At 43.2% G+C, this 25,766-nt stretch overlaps 2 protein-coding genes across 16 annotated transcripts; one reads left to right on the top strand and one right to left on the bottom strand.

The window, feature by feature from the left end:
• The first annotated feature begins 207 nt into the window (after positions 1-207).
• LOC119557823 (MAP kinase-activating death domain protein) lies at positions 208-25,246 on the top strand. 15 transcript variants are annotated; one of them, XM_037870769.1, is made up of 23 exons: positions 209-512; positions 4,441-4,578; positions 5,083-5,495; positions 5,642-6,152; positions 6,927-7,288; positions 7,398-7,524; positions 9,151-9,183; positions 9,737-9,831; positions 10,038-11,169; positions 11,256-11,459; positions 11,681-11,731; positions 12,350-12,719; positions 12,776-13,161; positions 13,240-13,725; positions 14,135-14,230; positions 14,497-14,754; positions 14,817-15,056; positions 15,114-15,386; positions 15,442-15,609; positions 18,805-18,813; positions 22,132-22,204; positions 22,282-22,328; positions 23,488-25,246. In XM_037870769.1, the coding sequence occupies exons 2-23, from the start codon at positions 4,456-4,458 to the stop codon at positions 24,478-24,480; spliced, it is 6,450 nt and encodes a 2,149-aa protein (XP_037726697.1). In that variant the 5' UTR covers positions 209-512; positions 4,441-4,455; the 3' UTR covers positions 24,481-25,246. The 15 variants fall into 15 exon arrangements, with proteins under 15 accessions (XP_037726695.1, XP_037726706.1, XP_037726699.1 ...); XM_037870766.1 differs by having other exon boundaries at positions 5,609-6,152; XM_037870768.1 differs by having other exon boundaries at positions 5,633-6,152; positions 23,488-24,480.
• On the bottom strand, positions 7,632-8,303 carry LOC119557825. Its single transcript, XM_037870783.1, has one exon. It carries the CDS (start codon positions 8,191-8,193, stop codon positions 7,744-7,746), a length of 450 nt encoding a protein of 149 aa, XP_037726711.1. The 5' UTR covers positions 8,194-8,303; the 3' UTR covers positions 7,632-7,743.
• Positions 25,247-25,766: the final 520 nt, after the last annotated feature.

Genomic DNA, 25,766 nt, shown 5'->3' with positions numbered 1-25,766 from the left:
GTGACTCTTCGGCTTGCCTCGTGCCATTCGTAACGGCACACTTCCAGCCCCCAGAGCAGAGGAATTTCACCACCACCAGACCAAACACATTGCAGTGGCGCCCAAACAGGGACCGGGTGTGGGGTACGGTTGGGGGTACGGTTGGGGGTACGGTTGGGGGTACGGTTGGGGGTACGGTTGGGGGTTCGGTTGGCGTCCTTTGGCTTAGCTGCTTGGCTCGACGGCCAGAAAAATCAGTCACACCACGGCCAGCGCGCAGTTAGCTACAGAGATACAGGCAGGAGCAAGCGATATAGCTGCGATATAGAGGTCCTTCGTCTGCAACTGACCACGAGAGCTGAGCAAAGAAGAGCCTATATATTATTTTTTTTGCTGTTTGTTAAATAGAAGCGACATTAATTTAGTGATTGTCCAGTGAATGTTGTGGGTGCTTAGCCATGTCAACAGAACGCTACACCCTGATAGTAAAACTACCTTTGATTAACTGAAAAAAAAACAACTAGTGAACTAAGGTAAGTGTTTAGAACCTATGTATATAAGAAATCCCCGAAAAACCCCAAATTATTATGGGTATACTGTGTGTATACCGTATCATTGTTGTTTCTATTCCGCTGTCGAGTGTGTATTTTTTTTTCGTTCTTAACGATTTTTCCAGTGACCTTGTTGCGTACGCCAGAGCGTACGAATTCACTGTGTGTGTGTGTGTGTGTCATTGCTGCTTAGCCCTGTCCTCCCCCTTTTTGCCCACATTCCGCATATACACATACACATCGGTGTTGTTCTGCGCATATATTTTGGGGCCAACATTTCGGTAGCATACTTTTCGGCACTGAGCACACGGAATTTATGCGGGAGTTTACGGTACCGAAAAACCAACATCCAAGGCATTTCACTTAGCATATTGCTTGTTCCCGGGTTTTTGCATTCCATGGACTTTATATACTGCCACAGCTGCGGTCAAGATAATAGGCACGAAAAAACATGTACCCATAATTGAGGCGGCTTTATCTTGTGTGTATGCACATTGTACAACCATTATAGCCAGGGGTAGTTCCACGACACTTCCAATTAAGAATAATTATAGAGATGACTAATTGAAAGCAAGATAGCAAATTGAGCTTACATTTGGCTAAATGTTTAGGATACATTATAGATACGATCTCATATCGATAACAAGATAGATTTGCCATTTTTGGCAAAAGAAAATGAATGTGCCCTGATTGGTTCTTGAATAATAGGTTCCTAAATTCATTATTTATATCATTATGAATTTCAGATTATCTTAATCTTGTTAGATCTTATGGCAAAATTAAAAATAGACTTGGAAAATGGCTATTTATAGCCTTTGAATAAATCCTTATTATTACGGGAAATAACTAGCAGTGTTTTGAGATCTTAAAATATATAAAATAAAAGTGTTAATTTCGCGAGGTCTACTGCTATGGCTTTGAGCACCATCGTATTAGGCCCGGGATATGTTAATACCCGAATGATAAGACCATTGGGCATCAACATTTGTGGCCTGCCCTTGATGTACGACTGTATCTATGTGTGTCTGCGCCGTGCTGATGATGTGGCTTTGGCCTGTTGTCAGGGAATGCAATTGCCGAGCCCTTTATTGATTTTATGATACCATGGCTAGAAGGATCCCCTATCCCCAAACCACCGCCCACCGCCCACTGCCCACTGCCCCGCCCCCTGCAGTGGCACGTGCAGAACAACAAAACAAGCGGGGCAACAACAAGTCATTCACACCAATGGAGTGGGAGATGCAGATGGGGAAACAAGGCAAAAGAATTCAAAAATGAATCGAAAGAAAACAGTAGTAGGAGTTTGTGGGGGTGTTAAAAGGAAATCGCAAGGCATAGCTCGACAGACAGGCCGCCCACTCTAAGTGGCTTGAGTGGTGACAGGAGAGCTTTTGCAAGAAAAAATGCACCAGGAGCCCGCCTTCAGGCTCCTCTCAGCTACCTTGGGCCTTTCCCTTTCCATCGTCACGCATAATTCAGCAAAGAAACTGCATTCCATTCTGCTGCTTGTCTCTTCCTAAGGCGCTTTGCACGACGATAACGCGGAATTGGGCCCCTGCCGCACGTCGAGAATCGCTTTATTCGCCTTATCCGGGCTTGGGGACAAGTCCGATTGTTATGGGCTCTTATTGTGAGTCGCAGACAACATATAAAAAATATGTACATTTCCTGTCTCAGTTTTTCCCCTCTATAAGTTTACCACATTTTATTGTTGTCAAAGAAAAAAGGAAACGTTTTATTAGGGGTATAGTAGTGTTATATATTTAAAATGCTTATATCTTAAGTCCTTATTGAGAAATTATTTGTGTTGGTAATGATAAACAAATGGTCTTTCTTGGACAAATAGTGCCTTGAGACATTTATTTATCTTCTATTTACTCCAAGACTCAGAAGCATTATGTGCTCCATTTCATGTGTAGTCTATGTATTCAGTGGAATTGTGATGAGACCGTTTGACAGCTTTGAGTTGACCAAAAAGGCTGAAGTGGCTGGTCAGGAAATTAGTTGGGCGCCAATCAGTGGGCTTTTTGGGAAGTGTGCTACTGCCACTACAGTTTTGTGTCTCAAGTGACTGGTCCAAGTTCTTGGGGGCACTTGAAACCACGTAATCAGAACGCATGCACGAGTCAAATTTCTGTTTCCGATGGCGGATGATTTCATAATACGCACGCTGCCACCGACGTTGACAATTTTTCGGTTAATGACAGTTTCGTTTTTCCCCCCGATACTCTGGACTATTTTTAACCTCAGTCGAAAAGGGAAAGGCAGTGGGAATGGGGATTGGGATTGGTATTGGAATGCCTGTCACGTCCAGGCTGATGTCATTTCGCGGAGTCTGCGGTCGGAGGATGGCAGGGGTATCCTCAAAGTGGCATCCCTTCAATGAGTTTATTTCGCGGGACGCGTAGCAGAGGGGTTGGGGTTGCGTCCACAGCCTTGACATGATTCGCCCCGACATGTGGTGGGAGGTGGTCTACAGGACTGGTTGACCAGCAGAGTGTGTGAGTCCTTTGCTGGGAAACTTTCCATGCCCATTGACATGAGAACAGCGGTCCCACGAAATACCAGCTTAACTTTTAAGTCATTTTGCTGCGAAAATGTGAATACATTTCACCCATTCTAGGGTAAACCAGTAAAATACAATCGAAATATCTATATTTAAAATATAAAAGATCAACATAACTACAAAAATAGAGGTGCTGACATATTTTTCCATAATAAAGTACATTATTTTTACATAGGTAATAAATGAAAATCAATGTCTAGTAAAAATAGATTGTAGTATACTACCTATGTACCTAAGTTAGTTATGACTAACTATTAAATATAAAACTATCTCTACGTAATCCTCACAACTCATATAACATACCTTTAATGGGGTACATTTAGAAAATAATTTATTGACCGACAAGACTCCAAGGCCTTAAAGCATCATTATGATCCAAATAGTCCATCGCATGTATTCCTTGTGCTGAGCTCATGCAATTAGGGAATACTTGACTTATTCCGAATGTATGAATGTTGTCAATGAAGGAAAATTAATATGTGAAGGATGCGCTGATGATGTGGGTTGAATTGAATGTTTATTTTCGACTCTGCCTCGCGTCTTCCAGCATTTCCTTCATTTTGCCATTTGTCCTTGGGGCAAATTCCACGTGGCGAATTACCGAGGGATTCGCATGCCAAGTGCGCTAAATTGGCATTCCTTGGACCACCCACAGTACATTTTTGCCACCTCAAGACCCCAGCTCACCCCGACAATAGCTCCACTACCGCTGACGTCAATGGGGACTTGCAATTTGTGATTGGGCACTTTAGAGTATTTCTGCTTTGACATTGAATTTACTCGACCCAACTTTGTTGGCCATCCCCATCCTCAGTTGGTCTCCATTGGCATCCAGCCCCCTTTATCCCGATCCCGATTAGTTTGCCAGTGGCAAGGTCACGAGCCAACAAAGAGAAGGCCACCGGGTTGACTGACTGACTTTAACCCGAAATCTGTGGAGGTCCGAAGGGAGTTGCCATGACTTGATTAATTTGATTTGATAAAGAGGGGCTTAAACTAGAGAGTCATCATCCTTGTGCTTAAAGCAGCACAAATCTTAAGATTGCATCTATAGTAATTTGATTTGATAAAGAGGGACTTATGCTTAAAGCAGCATAAAGCCTTAGAATGCATATGTATATACACAAGTAAAAGCAACAAAGTCCAACAAATTAAATTCTTGGATGTATCAAGTTGCCCCTGAAAGGGAATTTTACTTTTTAATAAGCCCCGCCTTAGTTGTAATGACTGCAGCCTTGAAACTTTTTCACATGCAACAGTCCTTGGATAAATAATCCTCCCGTCGTCATCCTTGCTGCCATGGCAACTCATGTTTTCCCATTTCCTCTTGCCTCTCAATGACAGCAAACACAATCCAGGATGTCGGACCAGCAGAAAGCCTCCCTGTGTCCTCGGCTGGTGGACTACATGGCCATAGTGGGTGCACACACGACGCCTCCGATGCCAAAAGGACTGCAGGGCCTCAAGGCCCCACCAGTGCAGGTAAGTCGGCCATTGATTATGTTGGTTATTTGATTTATTGCTTGCTGCGGAGAAAAGGAAAGAGAGCACCGATGTTCCAGTTTTTAATCGAAAATAGGTAGATAATGATTATGGACTTAACGTGTGGTTGTTTCATACGGTCTGAGCAGGAGTATTCGTTTTCAAGGCATAGTTTTGGACACCTTTAATATTAATTTCAAGCGACAAGAGTTTTTGGTTGATGGTAGTTGGCATTAAAATGTAAGAAAAATAATAATTTGATGAGGTAAAATGTAAAGTAAAGCACACTTTTTAGCACTTTAAACAATGCATTTACACTTTTTCCAGTAGTTGCCAGATAGTCCTGATGAATTTTTTAAATTTTCAATAGACTAAAAAGTTGGTAGACAATAGGAATATTTTTTTTAAACATATTATTTAGATATCTAAAATCTTGAAGAGCTATATCAACATATGATTTGTAATTGACAGTTGCATATATTTTTTTAATGACTTCCCCGACAGGTGCCCGATCTTCTGCGTCGCTATCCCCCATCGGACCATGCCGACTTCCCGCTGCCCCTGGACATGGTGTACTTTTGCCAGCCGGAGGGGTGCACCAGCGTGGGACCCCGACGCACTGGCTCCGCCATTCGGGACATGACCTCCTTCGTATTCGCACTGACCGACAAGGATTCGGGCAAGACGCGCTACGGCATATGTGTGAACTTCTACCGTCCCATCGAGCGTCCCAGTTCGGTGGCGGGTACGGCGGGAGCTGGCAACGATCGTCCGGGAAACGGAGGACCCGGTGGCCATGGGGCCGGCGGTGCTGGAGGAGCCGGAGGTGGTGGACGGGGCGGCAGGCGATCATCGGCCTTCAGGCGGGAGTCTTGGCGCAAGAGTATGGAACGCAGCTCGGATTCGGCATTTAGCAGGCAAGTGTTGTGTGGCAGGCCAAACAAGGGTTGGGGGGGTTACAAGTACAAAAAAATAAACTGATTTCTATGCTAAAGCCTGTCTAACGCATCTCAAACCATTTCCATAATAGTTACGGCCTCTTAACTTCTTCTAGCGACTACAGAAGTAACGTAGCGCCTAGCGATTCGGACCGTGAACTGACCTCGCGTCGCGACTCCGACCAGCAGCGCCTGCACTCGCACCACTCGCACCACCAGCCGCACCACCCGTCGGCGGGTCCGGCTGTGCCCAAGCTTGGCCTGATGGCCCCCTCGGCGGACTCCGAGTCCGGCGGCAGTCACTCCCCATCGCCGCGAGCCTCGCGGAAAAGGACAAAGCTGCGCAACCAGTCGCTCACCTCGCTGTGCATCATCTCGCACCATCCGTTCTTCACCACCTTCCGCGAATGCCTCTTCATTCTGAAGAAGCTGATCGATGCCTGCAACGAGTCCTCGTCGCCGAAGCGAGTGGGTGCCTCTCAGAAGATCAACCGGGACAATGTGTGGACGGTGCTGACGGGCCATGTCAGCGATGCCACGCCCTCGATCGTCCTGCACGATGTGCGCGAAATCGAAACCTGGATCCTGCGACTACTCTCCACGCCAGTTCCGGTGCCGGGATCCACACGAGTCGAGGTGAGTGCTATAATCATATGGCTGAACCCATCTGTCATGATCTTGTCACTGAAATCGATCGGCCTTGCGCCCATGCTAAAACCTGTCTAGCGTTCATATTATTGAAGATTTTGTAAATATGTAAATACAACTTTTTTTTGATAATCAACATCTATCTTTATGCCAAAAATTGTCGAAATCGGACCATTAATTAAAAAGTTATAAGCAAATATAGATATCGACGCTAGGTGGCGCCATTGCGGGATGTCCAATTGTTAACAGTCGCTTTTCTGCAGATCTCCATCTCCATCGCACTCCTCTAGCTGAGTAACGGGAATTTGATAGTCGACTACAGCGTTTTCTCTTTTTTTAATATGTATGCATAAAACGCGAATTCTTCAGTGCAAGCGTTTTCTCTTTTTTAAAATATGTATGCATAAAACGCGAATTCTTTAGTACAAGCGTTTTCTCTTTTTTAAATATGTATGCATAAAACGCGAATTCTTCAGTACAATTACAAAATGTTCAAAACTAACCAGGCGGGATCATGTCACTGAAATGAAGCAACATAATTACATTTGTATATATTTATTATGCTAATTCCGCATGGTGGTGTTCAATAATCATGAAACAAAGTTAGACGCGAATTCTTCAGTTTAAATTGGCGCAAAATGCTCTACTTTGACTTTGTGGAGTCTACAATGGGATTTTATTTAGTTATTGCTTTGATTATTGGACCTTTAAGGGGAACTCTTAACTTCCTATCCAAAGTTAAATTAAATAATCCCTTTCTAGGTGGAGGTGCTTTCGCCGACGGTGCATGAGCCGCTGCTGTTTGCCCTGCCCGATCACACTCGCTTCTCGCTGGTGGACTTCCCGCTGCATCTGCCACTAGAGCTGCTCGGCGTGGAGACCTGCCTCAAGGTGTGGACCCTGATCATGCAGGAGAACAAGGTGTTGTTTCAGTCGCGTGACTACAACGCCCTCTCCATGTCGGTGATGGCCTTCGTCACCATGCTGTATCCGCTGGAGTACATGTTCCCGGTCATTCCGCTTCTGCCCACCTGCCTCAGTTGCGCGGAGCAGCTACTACTGGCGCCCACGCCCTTCGTCATCGGGGTGCCGGCCTCGTTTCTGCTCTACAAAAAGAATTTCCGGTGGGTTATTGAAGATAGGAGATTATTTGATCAAATTTCCATCAAACTATTCGAGCATTTCGTTATGATCAGAAAGATATAAAATAAATTTTCTCCCTTTCCCATCTAGACTCCCGGATGACATTTGGGTAGTCGACTTGGACTCCACCAAACTGACGCCACCGACTGGTGGCTACGAGGAAATCCCACCGCTACCTGAGCCCGAGGGCACCATTCTGAAGAACCACCTCAAACAAGTAAGCCACAGAACCTCATCCCTGTAGCCGCTGTATATAACCTGATCTCTAAAATCTAATGGATGCAATTGAATGTTCTCAATTTTGGAAATTCACCCAGGAAAGAAGTCTTGAGTTATTTTAATCTTGTATAGTGAAGGGTGATTTTGTGTGTTGGTTTCGATGTGGCACAATGTAATTTGACTGATGTTAGGAAGGATAAAAATTTGACTTGGTAGCTTATTGTAGGTTGTCCAGAGTAACCTGGCAGTTCTTGAGTAGCTTACTGCACTGGTCGTAGAGTGCGGTGTCCAGTTGGCGCAGCTCCTGCTCCTTGTCGCAGTCGAGGAAGTGCTTCAGCTTGTCCACCTCGTTGCGCAGCTTGAACACGATGCCGGGCAGCATGCCCTGCGCCTTCTTCACCACCTGCTCCTGCACATGCAGCCGCCGCTCGTTGGCTCCCTCGCAGCGGAAGCGCTCGAGGCGCTGGAGCTCCAATTCGCGCTCATGGTCATAGTGCGACTTCTGTTGCAGCAGGTGCTCCAGCAGGGCCCGGTAGACGATCAGTTGCTCCAGACGCGGATCCGTGTAGATGTTTTCCGTGGGACGGCGCTGGAAACGGAGCTTGGCCTCATGACGACTGTCGTTGGCCTGCACGGCCGATAAAAGGGCGATGTGCGGACTGTACATGGCACTAACTGACCAAACTCTACTGAAGAAAATATATATGAGACGACCTCGGGCTAATGAGTGATAGTTTTTCGAATGGGAGTCAAGCTAGGACAAAGCAAGTTGGGATTTAAGTAAAGGCTCAAGGCCTTCTGATTTTGTAAAGTACTAGAACGGGAGATTTGTTAACTGGCGCCCGAATAGGTCCGATTTTAGTACGAAATGTTAAAGTTTTTTCAGAAATTTAATGGCATAGGCTTAATTAAATGTTATTCAAGATAAATAATTGTATTTTTCAGACCAGGTGAATTTCCAGAATTTGATAAACGTATCTTTATCTTTAGGCACTACCAAGCGGTTCCCACATTTTCCGTTCAATAAACTCTATTAACACTCGGTGTCGCACAACTGGTTCAAGGCCAGAGTTGCTTTTCCATGTCTATTTAACCGATGTTACATGAAAATGTGACTGCTCTTTGAAAGAATTCCCCCATGTGAATTACGCAGAGCAGACACATGTACATACATAAAAGCGACAGTTACTCATCGTAGCTATCGTTATCGCTGTCATATTATCGTTATCATTGCTCCATTCAACTTTGGTGTGATTGTTATAATTCGAAAAATATACATATCTAACTACTCTTGGATTTCTGTGGTCTGTCGCAGAGCAAATATCAAGAGAGCTCCCCAGCGATGTTTTAATTTAATTTCATTTTTAACCTCATTGACAAAGCTCCTCCAACACTTGTACAACTCTCTATCTCTCTCTTTCTTTCTTTGTGTTTTTTGTGTACTCACTGCCTCCCTTTCTGCCTATCGATGTGTGTCCATCTCTGTCTCTACTCTAATGCTATACTTTTGACACTCATGCATTATCTGTTATATGAAATTTGTTATACTCGATCACAACTTTAACTACAACAACAACTACTACTACAACAACAAATCGAATAACAACAACAACAACATCGGCAGGCTATGCTATTGATGGATGAAGCTGGACTTGGTGTAAATATCGTTCGCAAAAGTGTTAACTACGTTTGGTTTATCGTTTATCGTTTATCGTTTATCGTTATATTTGAGTTGAAACCGTTTGTACATACTAAACATAATCCATAAATGATATACTAACTATATGTGAATATTCGTAATCGAAGATGTACTTGACATAGAACATAGAACTAACCGCATGCACAGTCATTCTACATAGACAGAAAGGCCTACTCATAATGTTGAATTTTGGTCTAGGTTTAGCTAGGTTAACTTTGTTTAAGGATGAGGGAAATTCGTAAATTTCCCCCAGAGTTTCTATCACTTTCTCTACCTATCATTCGCTGTCTTTAGTGTTATATGTTTCGTGTGCATGCCCTGTCAGTCTCTCTTTCTCCCTGTTGCTTTCCAACTTCTGCAACTATATGAGTATCTAACTCACTAACTGAAGTGGCCTTAAGCCCCAAAAAGCTTTCCGAACCCCTCTCCAAATCTTATAGTTAGCCAAGTTGAAGCCCTAATTTATGTTGAGGTTAACTCTGTTAATTGATCTGTATGGACTGTTCCATAGGCACTTACCTCGATGACGGCCACCAATACGGCGGTGTCCTCACAACAGCTTTTGCCATCGGTACGGGATAGTCTCCAGGAACCACCATTGCTCGGGTAAGTTATCTTATTGAATCTGTTGAGATCAAGGTTTTCGTTGTCCGTATTTCGTTGTCCGTATTTTATTGTACATTGTTCGTTTTCCTTTATTCCTCATCCGTTATTTTTTAGTTCACATTTGTAAAATCAGGGTTCTCCTTTCAAGGTCCAACTTTCATAACTTTCTATATTTTACTTGATATGTTCTTTTGATTTTCCAACAGGGTTTCCCAGGTGCGGCTTCCGCTTCAGACGCCGCCACATTCGGCGCAGGCCAGTCAAAGGAATTCCATGTCAGCCCAAGGAACGATTAGTTCCCGTCAGCCAAGTCCAATGAACTCACCAGCCCTCAATCCATTTGTTTACGGAACGGATGTGGATTCCGTAGACGTGGCCACGCGGGTGGCGATGGTACGGTTTTTCAATGCCCAAAATACATTGGCTAATTTCGCCGAGCATACGCGCACTTTGAGGCTATATCCCCGTCCCGTGGTCGCTTTCCAGATAAATAGCTTCCTACGATCCCGACCAAGAGCCTCAACGTTCCTAAATCAGTTCGCCAGGACTCAGGCAGTGGAGTTCCTGGCGGAGTGGTCACTAACGCCAACGAATGTGGCTTTTCTGCGAGTTCAAACCGGGGTCATGGACCCCATGCAGGTGGGCGATAAGCCCAAGTGGTTCGCTCATGCCCTGACCCCCATCCGGTTTTCGGTGTGGGATGATGGAAGCTCCCTGAATGGAGCTCTTCGGTCACTGAAACAACTCGAGTGCCAGCCGACGGACGAGAGTGGTTCGGACTCGGAGGGAGCGGACAGCAGCAGCTCATCTTACAGTTCACTCAGTGATTTCGTCTCGGAAATGGCCTCCTCGGATCTTTCGCCCAGCCTGCATGATGTCTTCGGCTCGTATAATCGACCGCATGTTGTACCCCAGACTCTATCCTCGAATTTGGACCCAGCTCTGGTCTACCATCCGCCCAGCAAGCTGCAGTATCCCGAGGGCATTGCCGATGCGGCGGCCAGCAAAGCGGAGGAGGATGAGGAGCGGGCCGATAGTCCGGTTTCCTCATCCTCCAGTCGCTCGGACCTGAGTTCACCCAGCTTCAATCGCGATTCGGAGTTTGATTTCCAGCCGAAGGGCGGACAAGCTCTGGGATCGACGGCAGCTGGTGGAGCGGCTGCACCCAGTTTCGAGTTGGCCACCCCGCTGGCCATGCGGCTGGAGGCCACCATCAAGATGGCCAGCATTGAACAGGAATCGGACACGGGATCCACGGTCACGGGCAAGACCATAGCCACCGGGTCAAAGCTGCAAAGACATCCAAGTGATTCCGAGAGGCCCGACAAGAAAATTCCAGTAAGTAGATCTGTATTTTTGTCTTGGGGGAGGGGGTGGAGATAAGAAAATGGTTTAACCCCTATAATAAATATATATATATACAGCCACCGCTAACGCCACCGGTAAAGCAACCGGGAGTTAGCAATATTCTAGCCCGGACCGGCAGTTCCGGCTCCAGTTCAAGCAGTCCCGGTCGCCAGAGCTCCCAGAGCTCCCTCTTCGAAAACTTCGCCTCCCATGCCAAGGAGTTGGTGCGGGAAACAACGCGTCAGAGCAGTCAGGAGGGTATTTTAGCCCATGTGGATAAGGTGAGCACAATCTAGGTGTTCCCTCGACTGGTTTTTCAACTGGATGTGCTGTTGTACTCTGATCGTTGATCTGTGTTTCTTTCCTTTCCTTCCTTTTCGTCGTCTACGTGAATAATTTACTTAATTTGTTCTTTTTTTCGGTACTATTATTTTATTTCATTTCTTGCTTTGGCGGTGTTGCGTTGATTAATTGAACCTGATATGAATGTACCGTACTGTAGCATGCGCTGGACGAAGATCTTGACGACAAAATGCGTCATACCTTCGAAAAGGTTGGTACTCCCGCCGCACTTTCCCATCCCATCCATAAACGATCCACCCATGCCATCATACATCATCCAAATCTAATATCATTTTTCTATTCATCACACTGCACTCTACATACACCTATCATTAACTGAACAACGTGAGTCTTGACATAAAGAATTTTAAGCCACGTAATATCATACCCATTAAATATCTTTACAATCTCAGAAAATTATTTACACTAGTCTCTTATTTAAGTCACTACATTAAATTCAGAACTCTTCACATATTTAAATGCATGCACACGAGAATACTAAGTATACATTCCATATTAACTCTTATTTTACACGTATATCTAATTATAATTTCCCTCTATCATCGAAAATTCAGTTCGTACAAGCACCGACACTTATTCCCTCCTTAAAGCATTCTACCATTCACATCCTCACCACACCTTCCCACCGATCCTCTCACGGGACTAGTAGTGCCATCTTAGATTGCTTAAAAGTAGACCTCAATCCGCAACTTCGTAAGGTTGAGGAACTCGAGCTTTGAATGTTAGCACCACCTAGGCGATTGTGTAGACTTGGAGTCCCCTTCAAGAAGACTTGATTACTAACACCTATTCGATTTCGGATCCATAGTTCACGCTGCACGCAAAGAAGGCGGCCGGGGAGGCTTCCAAGCAGGCTCTGGAGGTGTCCAAGCAGGCGGCTGGGGTGAGCAAGAATACCCTGGAGGATCTAACCTACGTGGGCAAGTCTACGCTGGGAGATCTCACCAAGACGGCCAAGGAGGCGGCCACCAAGAAGGGCATCATCAAGATCGAGGAGCATTCAACGACGGTGGCGGTGCCGCCACCAAAGTCACCCGGATCCCAACTGGCCACCCACAAGCAGGTGCAGCAAAGTGGCGGATCGGGTGGTGGCAACAACTTCTTCTCCTCCATTGGCACTGATTTCAATGGTCTGGCATCCTCCACATCCACCATGTTCTCGGGCATGTTTGGTAAAAGTGAGTGACAGTGAAAGCTTAAGAGCTACGCGGAAAATTAACCAATAAAATTCCAGAGAACCAACAAAAGCAGGTTCAAATGCCACACAAGCCGGCTAGCGTGTCTTCTGGAAAGGGCAAGACGGGCATTAGCTTTGATCCCTTTCCCGGACGCAAAGGTCTTGTGGAGCGAACACCATTGATTAAGCATTCGGGTCCAAGGCAAACGCAAGAGGAGCTGACCCGCCAGCAAAACCAGGAGCGTTCGCATAGTAATGCCGAGAATCAGACCTTCCTCAAGGACGTGACCAACCAGGTGCTCGCTGGAGAAGGAGTCGGCTGGCTGAAGCTCAACCGGTTCAAGAAGCTTATGGAGGACGAGTCGTATCGCACGCTGGTCCTTAGCAAGCTCAACAAGACGTTGGATAAGAAGATTGCTCCAGATGATCACATCGACGATGTGGTAGGTTCACATCTACCTGATTTATTAAGATGTATGTTTTGGGAACCTTGGGGTAACTGTCTACTTTTATCATTACAGTGCGTGACAAAACCTGTGTGGAAGGGCATGCTCAAGTGCGTCCAGGCCATAGCCGGCGGATTGGACGTGACCTTTTCGAATTACGGCCTAGGTGGCATGGCCTCCGTGTTCGAACTGATGGAGGTGGCCCACACGCACTACTGGAGCAAGGAGATCAACGAGGGCAGCGACATGTCCTCCAGTCTGCTCTCCAGTCACGCGGCCAGTCCGATGGGCAGTCGGGAGAACCTGCGATCGCCCAGCTCGCCAAATGGTTCCCATTCCGCTTTAGGCAGCGAGTGGGCCTCTCCGCAGGAGTCTCGAAAGAGCTCCACTCAATTTCCACACAGTGGTGGTCCTGGTGGCTCCCATGCGGGAGCACCGGTCAATCGACGGTTGTCATCGGCGGACAGCCAGGATGGTCAGTCTACCACCGAAATGTTCAAGGACATGCTGTCGCAGAAGAGAAGTGCCTTGAAGAACATGCTCACCTCCTTCGATTCGGATGTAAGTAGAGTAGTTAACCTTTTCCCCTCCCCATGTAGTGCCAGCCATTTAGATCCGTCCACATTCCATCCATGCCTTTTGTTCTCAGCTTGCTAAAACCAATCCTGTATATCGCTCAGTGTATATATCGTATATCGTATTGTATGTAGAATCAGAATTATCAGCATCTCAGTAAATAGATAAATCAGTACCAACTAGCATATCAGTATGTAACATATATATATGTATGTCGAATCGCGAAAGTCAATCGATGTAGTCTACCGATCCACCCACCGCAACCTCGCAACCGTATCTATATATTCGTATCCGCAACCCGTCCCGCCTACATCCCGTATCCGTATTCGTATCGCTTTGTCCAACCGATTTAGAGCTCTCTAACACTCCGTGTGTTCGTGTGTGTAATCCGTAGGCTGCTGGCTCTACGGGGGCGCTTTCCGTTGTCAGTCTGGGCGTTCGCTTGCCCTCCAGCTGCCGGTCAACGGTCTCAGACACCGAGTACGAAAATGTAAGTACCCCAAGAGGTTCAAAAAATACTGAAGGAATAGTTGTAGCAGGTTCAAGTCCCCTTATACACCTTTTAACCTAAAATCTTATATCGGAAAAAACCACACAAAAACCTCCTCAATCTTAACTAGGAGTAACTTATTCATCTAAATGAGATATCATTTCCAGTATTGAGCTCTAAAATGTCCTTTAACTTTGAGACTCCCTGCCTTCGATTGCGTTTGTTTAGTTTGTCCGATTCATTTTAAACCTTTATAATACTTCCAGACAACCACGTCGAAGGATTCGAAAAAGAGCTCTGGCAATCTGTGGTCCGGAAAATCAACTCTAAGTGCCGGATTTCGTTATACTGGGGGTCACCTGATCAACACATCATCATCCCCCTCGCCAGACAGTCCACGGGTCTATCTTTTCGAGGGGCTGTTGGGCAAGGATCGCCTCAATCTGTGGAACCAAATGCAGTTCTGGGAGGATGCCTTCCTGGACGCTGTTAGCCAGGAACGGGATATGATCGGCATGGATCAGGTGAGATTGGCTGATTGAAAATATTCCTCGGGGCCTATCGTTAATTTATTTTCCTTAAACAGGGTCCCATTGAGATGATGGAGCGATACAAATCGCTGAGCGAATCGGAGCGCAAGCGTCTTGAACACGACGAGGACCGCTTGCTATCCACCATGCTCTACAACCTGACGGCCATCCTGGTGATGCTGAATGTCGCCAAGGACGAGATCAGACGCAAGATTCGTCGCCTTCTGGGCAAGAGTCATATCGGCTTGGTATACTCCCAGGAGGTGCACAATGTGGTCGATCAGATCAATAATCTGGTAGGCTCTAAGGATGAGAAGGACTTGTATAAAATGTATAATATCTCTTCCTTGCAGAATGGCAATGACATTGATCTAAAGCCCCTGGGTTCACGACTGTTGCATCGCCAGAGCTTCACTGTCCACCAGGGTACGGATGTGAATGGACCCCTGCGATTCATGGAAGTGCGGGACGATGGACTAGTTCTGCGGTCCGTGGATGGCACCATTGTGGAGCGCTGGTGGTACGAGCGGCTGGTCAACATGACCTATTCGCCCAAGACCAAGCTGCTCTGCCTGTGGCGCCGCAATGGAGGTCAGACGCAATTGCACAAGTACTACACACGAAAGGTGGGTTTCTCGTTGAGAGGATATAATACCAGATGACCAACTATATTCCATACAGTGCAAGGAGCTGTACAATTGCATCAAGGAGGCCATGGAGCGCGGCGGTACGCCCACCAATGTGCCCGAACTGGGCGGTGAGTTTCCGGTTCAGGACATGAACACAGGGGAGGGCGGCCTGCTGCAGGTGTGCCTCGAGGGTGTCGGTTTGTTGTTCTCCAACAGCAAGGTGAGTGCTTTCACCATATCTCGCTATAAGTCAATTCCCCACCAACACTTGGCATACACAAAAAACATATTACTTGGTTACACCCAAAACTCATACACCACCAACCAGCTTCATCTGCGAATGCCTCAAACTACTAGTATTCCTTTTTTTTATACACCACTCCTTATCAAGCAAATCATATACTTCCCAAATCGAATACCCCAGATCCATTATTAGCTGAGTACAGATACACTGTAAGCTCATTAAATCTTCCTAACTCCGAAACATAATCGAAGAACCTGTTGTTTGGGTCACCAAACAGCGAGTAGAAATGAATGGTGTTGGTCTGGATCACCCTACCAATGGAACACCAGACCCTAAAAATATTGAAAAAAAGCGGAATAGAGAAAACATTGGGTCACCGTTCTGAAGCATCAATAACGATTTGGGTCACCCACTCAATCAAGAATTAAACCCATTTTAATGTCAGGATCAGTCTTTGTTAGATCCAACATGAGGGCTATACTCGTACATATTCGCGTGTATCTGTCCAGATATCGATACATACTCCCACTGCCTTTGTTTGAGTGTTTTGTTTTCAGTCGTTGCGTTTTGTTTCCAGTTGGTTCTGTTCTTTTTTCAGTCTGGCTTTCTTTGGTATCCTTTCTTTAAGATTTTTCAGTTCGATCGATTTCCGATGATTTCCTTGTTGTGTGTGTGTATCGACTGCATCAAGATCAAGGACCCTCTCAAAATACATCTATATGTATAAATATATAAATATATATATTCATTATGTTTGGTTTTCAGTTCATGCTTTCCGATATGTCTAACCTATGTAATAGTAAAGTGAATGAACCGCAGACACAGATTTTCAGAAGACTTATGTAGGTCCGCGCGAGTCTGTTCCCAAAAAAATTATGCGCCAGTGTCTATAGCAGAATCTGAACTTGAGTATCAGATGTGTATACCTGGCCGAGAAGGCTTGGATATCGAAGTTCATCGCTGTCTGTACCGTTTCCTTTCCGGTATTTTCATTTGTTAGCCACAACCGGAACCCAACTCCACCTATCCAACTACCCAAGCTAAACCCAACTACGTATTATATTTTACCGATCACTCTCTCTCTTTATCTGTCTGTCTCGCTCTAACTCTTTATCTTTCGTTCTTTGGCTTTGGTTTTGGCATTTTATTTTGACTCGCCTTCTTATATATCTACTTATATTATTCCTAAGTCATTATATAATCCACAAAAATTGAAAAATCAATCGAATCTTTTATCTTATCCAAATTCTAATCGATCAAATGAAAGTATATATGAACAAATAAATATATATATGCAGAAAAAATCATCTATATCATACCCATATATTGTGCTAGTGAATGTACTGAATGCTGTATTCATTATACTCTCTATTTTATTTATTATCTAACCGATTCAATGATAACGCCATCAAAACCAATAGCAAAGAAAAATAAGTAATTCTTCTCCTTTTCATTCTTTTCGATTTCAATTGACATTCTTACGATTCTTACGTTTTGTTACTTATACTCACCGATTGATATGTTGATATTGTCATCTTTATCTCATTTTCTTTGTCTTTATTATCGACTACTCAGACTTAAAATTACCGATCTACGATTATAGATTAGTATCATTCGTAAGAGTACTGTACTTCATAGACAAAAAAAAATCGAACTTTTTATTTACCCTCGAAGCACCCACGACTAAAGTGTTACTCATATCCTCATACAAATCGATGTACCTCAAGAAAAACTAAAACAACAATCTATAATTGTGTGAAAAATAGCCTAACCCTCGTAATTCTTGATTAAGATCCTGAAACATTGTTGGAGTCCAACGAATTCCGTATGCCCATTCTTTCATAACCTGGGCAAACTGTTCCTGTAAATATATAGAATTCTCTTTTTCCTTTAATTTGGATAGCGACTCAGGGGTATAATGGGTTCTGGGTTAGGACTAAGATATCTTGTTCGTTTTTTTATTTTTCGCTTTGCTTATTTTTTTCTCTTTACATTTCGGTGCTCATAATAAAAAACGAAATTTCAAAATCTATATACATATATATATTTATATATATGAATGAGAAAAAACCAATGCATCGAAGGAAAATATATATATAATATATATAATAAGGAAGAAGTATTCTAAGCTGGTAACTTTTGAGATGGTCCTTGTGCAAAATCCTCTAAAGTGCTTCGTTTTTTCCGTTTTAAGTTCGATTGTGTTCGATTTTGTTTTATTTTCTAGTTTCCTGTCTTTCTTTACGCCAATTCTACAAACATATATGCGTATATACATATATAAAAACTTCTTCTTTACAAATATATCTGTCTGTCTCTCTTCTAAATCTAACTCTTTCTCTTTTCCGTGTTATATATGCGATATATAAGAAGTTTTTTCGTGAGCTCAAAACTTTCTGCCTTACGCCATTTTTAGTTTTATTGTTCCATTTCGTTCTATTTCAATTCGATTGCGTTCCTAATTTCCTTTTTACTTTTTGGTAGTATATTCATGCCAAATGTTTTCTTAAGTATGATAACCAAAAACAACAAGTATAAACAACAAATGTAATTTAAGCTATAGTAGTCATGTCCTACCCCATGATATCTCCACAGTTACCGTTGCAAAGCCGTAAAACCAAAACCGATACCGATACCAAAACCGAAATTGATAATCCCCAAAAATGTCCCACCGTCTTTAAGCAACCGACTCTAACATAACAACAACAGCAACAACAACCACATTTCATATCGTTTCTATTTAAAATCTACCAAAAAACCAAAAAAAAAAAAAAAAAATTATACTAAATTATTATAAAATTCGCCAGCAAATTAGAAATTGAACAGAAAACAAAAATGCAACTAAATATTTGAATGAACAGTTTAAAAAACAGTTTTCTCAACTTTCCTTTTTATAATTTTCTTTGTTGTTTGTTTGATATTCTCTGTCGAACGCGGAACGCTGCACCGTTGCTCGCTCTCCCTCCTTTGTGGACCAACCAAAAATCACGTTCCGTATCCGGAACGAACCGATCCGAAACCGAACCGAACCGAACCGAATTGAATTGTATTATTCCAATGATTGGTCTACTTCTCAAACGATAACAAAAAACGAAAACCCAAAAACATAATCAAAATATAACCATAAATCTATGATAAAACGATCTGAAAATGTTTGAAAAAACGATACAGGATTTCGAGGTATTGCAATGAACAAATTTCTTGTTATATTTGAACTTAAATTTATAAGCAACTATTGTTCTTTAATTGCCCTGCTATCCACCACCCCCAACCACTAACCCCATCCGTTCGTATCCTCCCTCATCCACCCACTAAACCTTTATATCCGTTAAAAAAATAAAAGAAAAATAGAAAAAATATTTTTGTTTGCGTTGCTCATGAGTTTTAACTTGGACTCTTTTGCGTTCATAACACTTGATTTAATATTTCACTTTCACCCGCCCAAAAAAAAGGTAAAATCCAAAAATGTATACAAATTAATCTGAAATGGCATTTAACAGTTTTTAAAATAAAACAAAACAAAACAAAAACCAAAAATTTGTAGTTAATATTGAATTTAAGCTTTAAGCCGCAAATAATATACATATATACCATGATGTATATTATTTACCCATATATTTTATGTTATGATCCCTTTCGCTCTCTCTCTATCTTTGTATCTCTAACCCAACAGAGATTTTCGTTTTTGAACTGTTGGTTGATTGATTGGTTGGTTGGTTTGTTTGTTGAATTTAATTGATTGAAATGAATTGAAACTGAGCCGTACACTTTGTATACCTTAATGCCGATTACCAATTGCCAATTACAAATTTTTTTACTGTTATTGATTGAAATTAAAACTACCAGTTTATTATTTGCGCCCGAGTTGTCGACACGTTATCGTTTCGTTCTCATTTTTTAAGCCACCAGCGATTTTTGTATATTTTCGGTGTTAGCCAGCACGCACACATGGTCACACAAGTTGTCCACATCATAGACTGTCACACTATTTGCCGAAATAATGGTCACACTGTGATTGGAAGAACTCCAAAGCTCGAACTTAAGCATGCCCAAGCACTTTGCACAGCTCAAGTGCAACCACATTAAAGTCCTTGCCAGGACTGCACCACAATTCACCACACTTGCATTTGTCCTAGTCTGTCCGACACTCTTTCTAGAAGATAAATAACGATCAAACTAGACACGATCACTTTTTCAGTTATGTAACGTTGGCCGATATGCAAACTTGGTATACTTATACATATACAGTAAGACCAAAAGATTTACCACACACACAGTAAAGAAACATCATGAGTAAATTGAACATACACATGGCTGTACTGTTCCAATCCTTTTTGTTTCGTCTTTTTCTGTTCTTTTCAACTAAGTTCTGTACGATTATGTTTCGTTGGTTGCGGCCTAAGTAGATAATCTTTCACTTGGAGGGAAAGCAGCCCCCCTAATCACTTATATTGAAAATGGTGCGGGGTTCGTTTTTGGTGATCGAGAAATGAGATGTATTCACATCTTTTTGTTAAATCTAAACTTTAAATAATGATTCATTCAGATCACTAAAAACAACTGTCCAAGCGCCCTTGCTTTTATATTTGGTTCTAATACTCCCTTTATAGAGTGGTCTAGACAACTTACCTAGTCACCAACAATAGACCAATAAAGTTTCCTTAGTGTTGATTTTGAGTTTGCTTGTGTAGAGATACTTGTTTAGAAAAGACTTAAACACCAATCGTAGTAGTAGTGTACTTATAAGACGTTAAAATAAAGTATTAAGTAAAATGACAAAAAAAAGGTTACTGAAGCTGTATACTTAGAGGAAAATTACCCACTTAGAAACCCTATAAACATAGTCGTTAGCTGGAAAACCACAGTTGCTGGCGTTTTCCTTTTAATATCAATAAGCTATCGCTTATAGTCTGGCTTTCCTGCCTTTCTTTTCCATTATCTCGCTCTCAATCTGTTTCTAATTTAACCATTTCAGCTTGTCTCTCTCTGTTTGCCTATTGTTTTGTTAAATCTTTGATATCGAGCCAACTAAAAAAAAAGAACTTAGCATTGATTAAAATTATCAATTCGGATGCTCGAATATTGATCATATACCGATCATATCCAATTGTTCTTAGTGGTAGTGCCACATGCTGCATGCTGTTACATGTGTTTCTCCCTAACTCCAATATCTCCCCCCTTTCCCAACCGTCTCCCATTTACCCACTTAAAAATTTACAATTTTTATAAAGTCTGAAAAGAACTAACGGATTGTGGGAGCGACTGTACCCAAATCTCTACCTTTATATTTTTGCTGCTTTTCAGGGAATACGTGGGTGGCGTCCATTAGAGCCCTCTTTGCTACAACCCCCTTAAAAACGAAACAATTATTTGGCTTACATAATTTTCACAAGTGATATAACTTTTTTTTTATATACTAACAACTTCTTTAGAGAAGTACACACACTCGGACACCGAACACTGTAGCTTAATTGATTTATTTAGCGTTTGTATTAGTACAATTTGGAGTTGCTCAGGTTAACACATCTCGTAAATATATACCATAATTATGCATAGAACCAACGCCTCTGTATCAAAAATCCAAGCTACCTAGTATACGACCATCTCTTAAGTGCTAATTAGAATCCTCCTCTGCCCCAAGTAAAAAATGTAATAAATAATCTCCATACTTCATATGAAATATGAAAGAGAATCGATTTTTGTCAAAAAAAAATAGCAAGTAAAACAAACTAAATACAAAATTTTCATTTGATTTTGCTGCATATTCTTTCTGTCTTTCTCTCTCTGACCTTACCGGTCTGTTTCATTCCATTTAATTTCTATAAGTTTTAATTGCCATTCCATTTAATTTTATATTTGGTTATGTTTAGTTCCGTTTTTTAGACCTAAGCACTGATAAACGCCGAAAGAACTTGATGCGTCCCGTGTACATAAATGAATGTCGTTAACTGTACTTGGTGTCCTTGTATTGCTGCCTGTCCCCAATAGATCAATAGATGTTACCAAAGAGCTTGCGTAGCATTTAGCTTTTGTTTGCCTGACCGCATGCTTGCCTGGGTTCCAATTCCTTACCGTTTCGTTGGTAACTGTACTTTAGACAATACACCTACAAAAAAACAAATTACTTTACGAATCCGGAAAAGCTCCCAATTGCTATAATTTATTTCATTTTACTGCCCACGCGTATACGCTATCTCTATCCAATGCTCTCCAACTATGTCTATCTAACTCCCGCTCTGCCTATCAACCAGTATTTTCCTCTGTTGAACAGCATTTTGTGTGAAAGCTTTTTGGTTTTGACCGCCTTATGATTTGCATTCCGTTACCGTTCCATTTAGTTGCGTTCCGTTTCGCTTGATTTTGTTCCATTCCGTTTTCCCCCTTCCGTTATGTTCCTTTCTTGCGTTCCGTTCCGCGACGGAGCCTTGATGCCGAAGAAAGATTGAAGGTCGGCCGGCATTGAAGCTTAACTGACTCTCTTCTCCGCCCGTTTTTCAGTTCTTCGTGCGATTGGACCACATCCGCAAATGCTTCACCCAGAAGGGCGGCATCTTTGTGCTGGAGGAGTACAGTAAGTACTGTACAACTAGTTGCTGCCGGCTGTGCATCTAAACTCCAGTAATGCCCATGTATTTTTCGCACTTGCAGATCCCAAGACACGAAATCTCATCCAGCGGAAGTATCAGTCAAGCATGGTAAGTCCAATGATTGATCCACAAATCCACCACTGTTCGCCACCACAGCCACCAAGCACTTTTCACCACTTGTTCCGAGTTGCATCCCGTTCCGATTCCGGAACTATCGTTTATCGATTAACTGTACATAAACTTGCTTAAGCCTGCCAAGTTATGCAACTTTCTGTACAAATCAAATGTAAGCCCCAAGATCATCTCTATATATTTCGATATATCTATATGGAGATTTCAAAAGAATGATATGGCACCTTCAATTGCACTGACATTTTGTATATACGATATTGAGATAATCTCTTTGATTTTCGACTTTTCTTTTCTTTCCGTTTTCGTTTTCCATTTGGTTCTTTGCATTCGTTTTTTTTGTGAATATATTTCTATGTGAACGACAACTCAACAACAAACAATGCCTGCAACAACAATACACAAAACACCAATAACACCACTCATATATCATCAAAAAAAAAAATTTAAAAAAAACACAAAACTGAAAAATAACCTTCACCAATTGAACTTGAAACTGAAATCGAAACACCAAAATGTGTAATTGAAACCTAAGGCGTCGGAAATTGTCCTGAGCTTTCATCGCGTGACCTCCGTGCAGTTTGCCTACATCTGTCATCTGAATGGCGTTCGAGGTACAGTTGCCGACAAAAGCATGCCTGGAACGACGGAATCGGCCCCCGTGGAAACGCTGGAATCGATGGAACCACCACTGGCGAGCGAATAATTAATGTGCCTATAATGAATTCTATGTAAATAAAATCAAGAATCCTTTTTATGTAACTCCTATGTATGTATGTACTTCCTGCAACATCTAAAAAAAAGCAACACCACAACAACAATCAAAACATAAACAACAAAGATAGTTTTTGGTTCTGGCTTTTGTGACTCTTTTTTTACCATAATATTTTCCATTTCTTTTCCCATTTTCACTTAAGTTTTGGTTATTGTCTTCCACTTCCAAAGTTGCGAGTTGCATGCTTTTTTTTCTGCCCTTCTGCCATGTTGTGTTGTGAAAGCACCACCCACCACTTCACTCAAAAAAAAAAGAAAGTAAAAACCAAAACACCGCCCAACAAACACAGTTCATTCTGAATAAAAAAAAAAAAGAAAGTGGCCATAGTAGCAGCGTTTTTAAAATAACTTATACGCTCCGTAGTCCGATCAGATTTGCTACTCGGTGCTGTGCGTTTTCTCCTACGTGGCCGCCGGTCAGGATCAGAAGAAGAACCCGGTGGTTATTACGCCGCAAATCCAGGACATCCATGCCCAGCAGAAGCAGAAGCACCAGCAGCAACGTCAGCCGACACAGCAGCAGCATCATCAGCCCCAAACGACACAGCAGCAGCAGGCGGCACCACCAGTGTCCACAACCACCACTGCACCAGCTGGTCAGGCCAATCCCAGCCGGATGAGTGGCAAATCGCAGGCAGGCAGCATCTCCATACGCCACACGGTGCCCATGCAGAAGCCCACGATCACCATGTCCACGGTGCAGCCGCAGGCCAGGATGCCCGTCCAAGTCGCGACGGCTTCTGTTCCGGTGACAGTTCCTCTTCCCGTTCCTGTACCTTCACCTGTTGCCACAGCCCAACCCCCTGCCACATCCAATCCCGGCAAGCTGCCGCAACTGCCGCCGCGTGTTCCGTCGCAACCTTCAACGGAGAGCCTGGCCTCGATCTCATCGCCGCCGCCAAAGATCCGGACACCGATGTCCGCACCACCCGGACCACCGCCGGCGATACCGCCGCGCACTGGGGCAATCGCCAGGAGCGGATCGGTGCCGGCGGCCCGATCCTTTGTACGCCAGGCATCGGCAAACTCCACACCGCCGCAGTATATGCCGCAACCGCCGCCGCCCTTTGTGATCCCCAAGCGGCACAGTGGTCTGGCCAGGGCCTCCACCCTGTCGTCATCATCATCATCATCCCAAGGAGCAGGAGCAGGGTCGTCCGCCTCCAATCATCCCGGGCATTCGCAGTCGCAGCAGCGCGCCAGCCATGGCAGCGTCGCCGCTGTGCTGCAGTCAATGCCGGAGGCTGAGCCCGGCTATGGATCCGGCTCCGGATCGATTTCCGGCTCCAGTTCCGGCTCCGGCTCGGCATCGGGCTCCATTGCCAGCGCTTCACCGCAGGCCCATCGCAAGCACTGACGAAGGAGTTCGTTCTTCAAGTTTGGAGGCGGCGGAGGCGGAGGCGGAGGCGTAGGCGGAGGAGGGGGCGGGTCCAATCATGGGGCAGGCGGCGGTGGCGGCGGGCAAATGGGGGAGGAGCCACACCCACATCCCCATCGACGGGACGTCTGCCGCACCATCTGCATCCCCTGGCTGTGATCCCGACAGTCGACCGAATAAAGCGGTTCACCTTTCCCCAAGGGGCTTTCTTGATCCTTGTAGTTACCAAAAAATAATACCACATTTATGCGCATTTTATAAATACAGCCAACTTCTATAACAAAGTTTAAGGGGTCCGAAAACTTCATGTCCTATATAATACCATTCAACAATGATGGGGAATCATTTAAAAACCTTTTAAAAAGACAATTGGTACTTGAAATTTCATATAATACCTATGCCAAAAAAAAAGAAACCTTTAAAATAAAAACATTGGAAACGTTAATAAATAGTAAATACATTCATATGTCTTTTAAAGTACATAAAAACGTAAGAAAAAATTATGCTTTAAAGAAAATTTTTTCACGTCCCTACAGTACCTTAAAGAACAAAATTTCAATAAATTTAACATTCCCTATTACCGTAATAATTTGTAGTATGAAGTTCGCATGTATTTCAGAAAGACACAATCATTCTTGGTATATCTATAAGGTTCAAGTATTAGTAAAAACATAATGTTAAACATTAGTAACGTTTTGCTGTCTATTTGTAAATATAGAAAGTCTACTAATCAGCCATATTAGTAGAATGAAAACAAAACCTTGCGCATAAACGTGGTAGGGCCCCCAAGCATTATAGCCCAGGTTGCAGTATTTCCCAGCCTTCCTCTTTTTCTGCATGGATCCTGAAAGCCCCATGCCCAACCAGTTATGCCATATATATAGATATATTTATGTACTGTATTTGAGCTGTACCTAATCTAGCCAAATCATATCATTAGCCGCCTCTAACTAATCCCATAGACGAATTGTTTCCTGCTAAGCTTTAAGGCAGAAAGCGCCAAACTAAAAAAAAACTCGCTTAAACTTACCTAAACAAATAATGACAAATATATATATATATACACACAGAAAGGGACTTGACTTCATGATGGGCCCATTAAAGGGCACAACAAACGAACACAAACGGAAATTGAAGGCAATCTAGTATACTATACCAACTAAATCCAAAACGTAATAATACAAAAAAAAAAACAAAAAAATATATGTTAATATCTACCAGACAACTACGATCATACATAAAGTAAATATATATATTTATGGTAA

The sequence above is a fragment of the Drosophila subpulchrella genome, chromosome X, assembly GCF_014743375.2.
Source record: "Drosophila subpulchrella strain 33 F10 #4 breed RU33 chromosome X, RU_Dsub_v1.1 Primary Assembly, whole genome shotgun sequence".
In the NCBI taxonomy this organism is placed as follows: Eukaryota; Metazoa; Arthropoda; class Insecta; order Diptera; family Drosophilidae; genus Drosophila; species Drosophila subpulchrella.
This window is presented reverse-complemented; position numbering and strand designations above follow the sequence as displayed.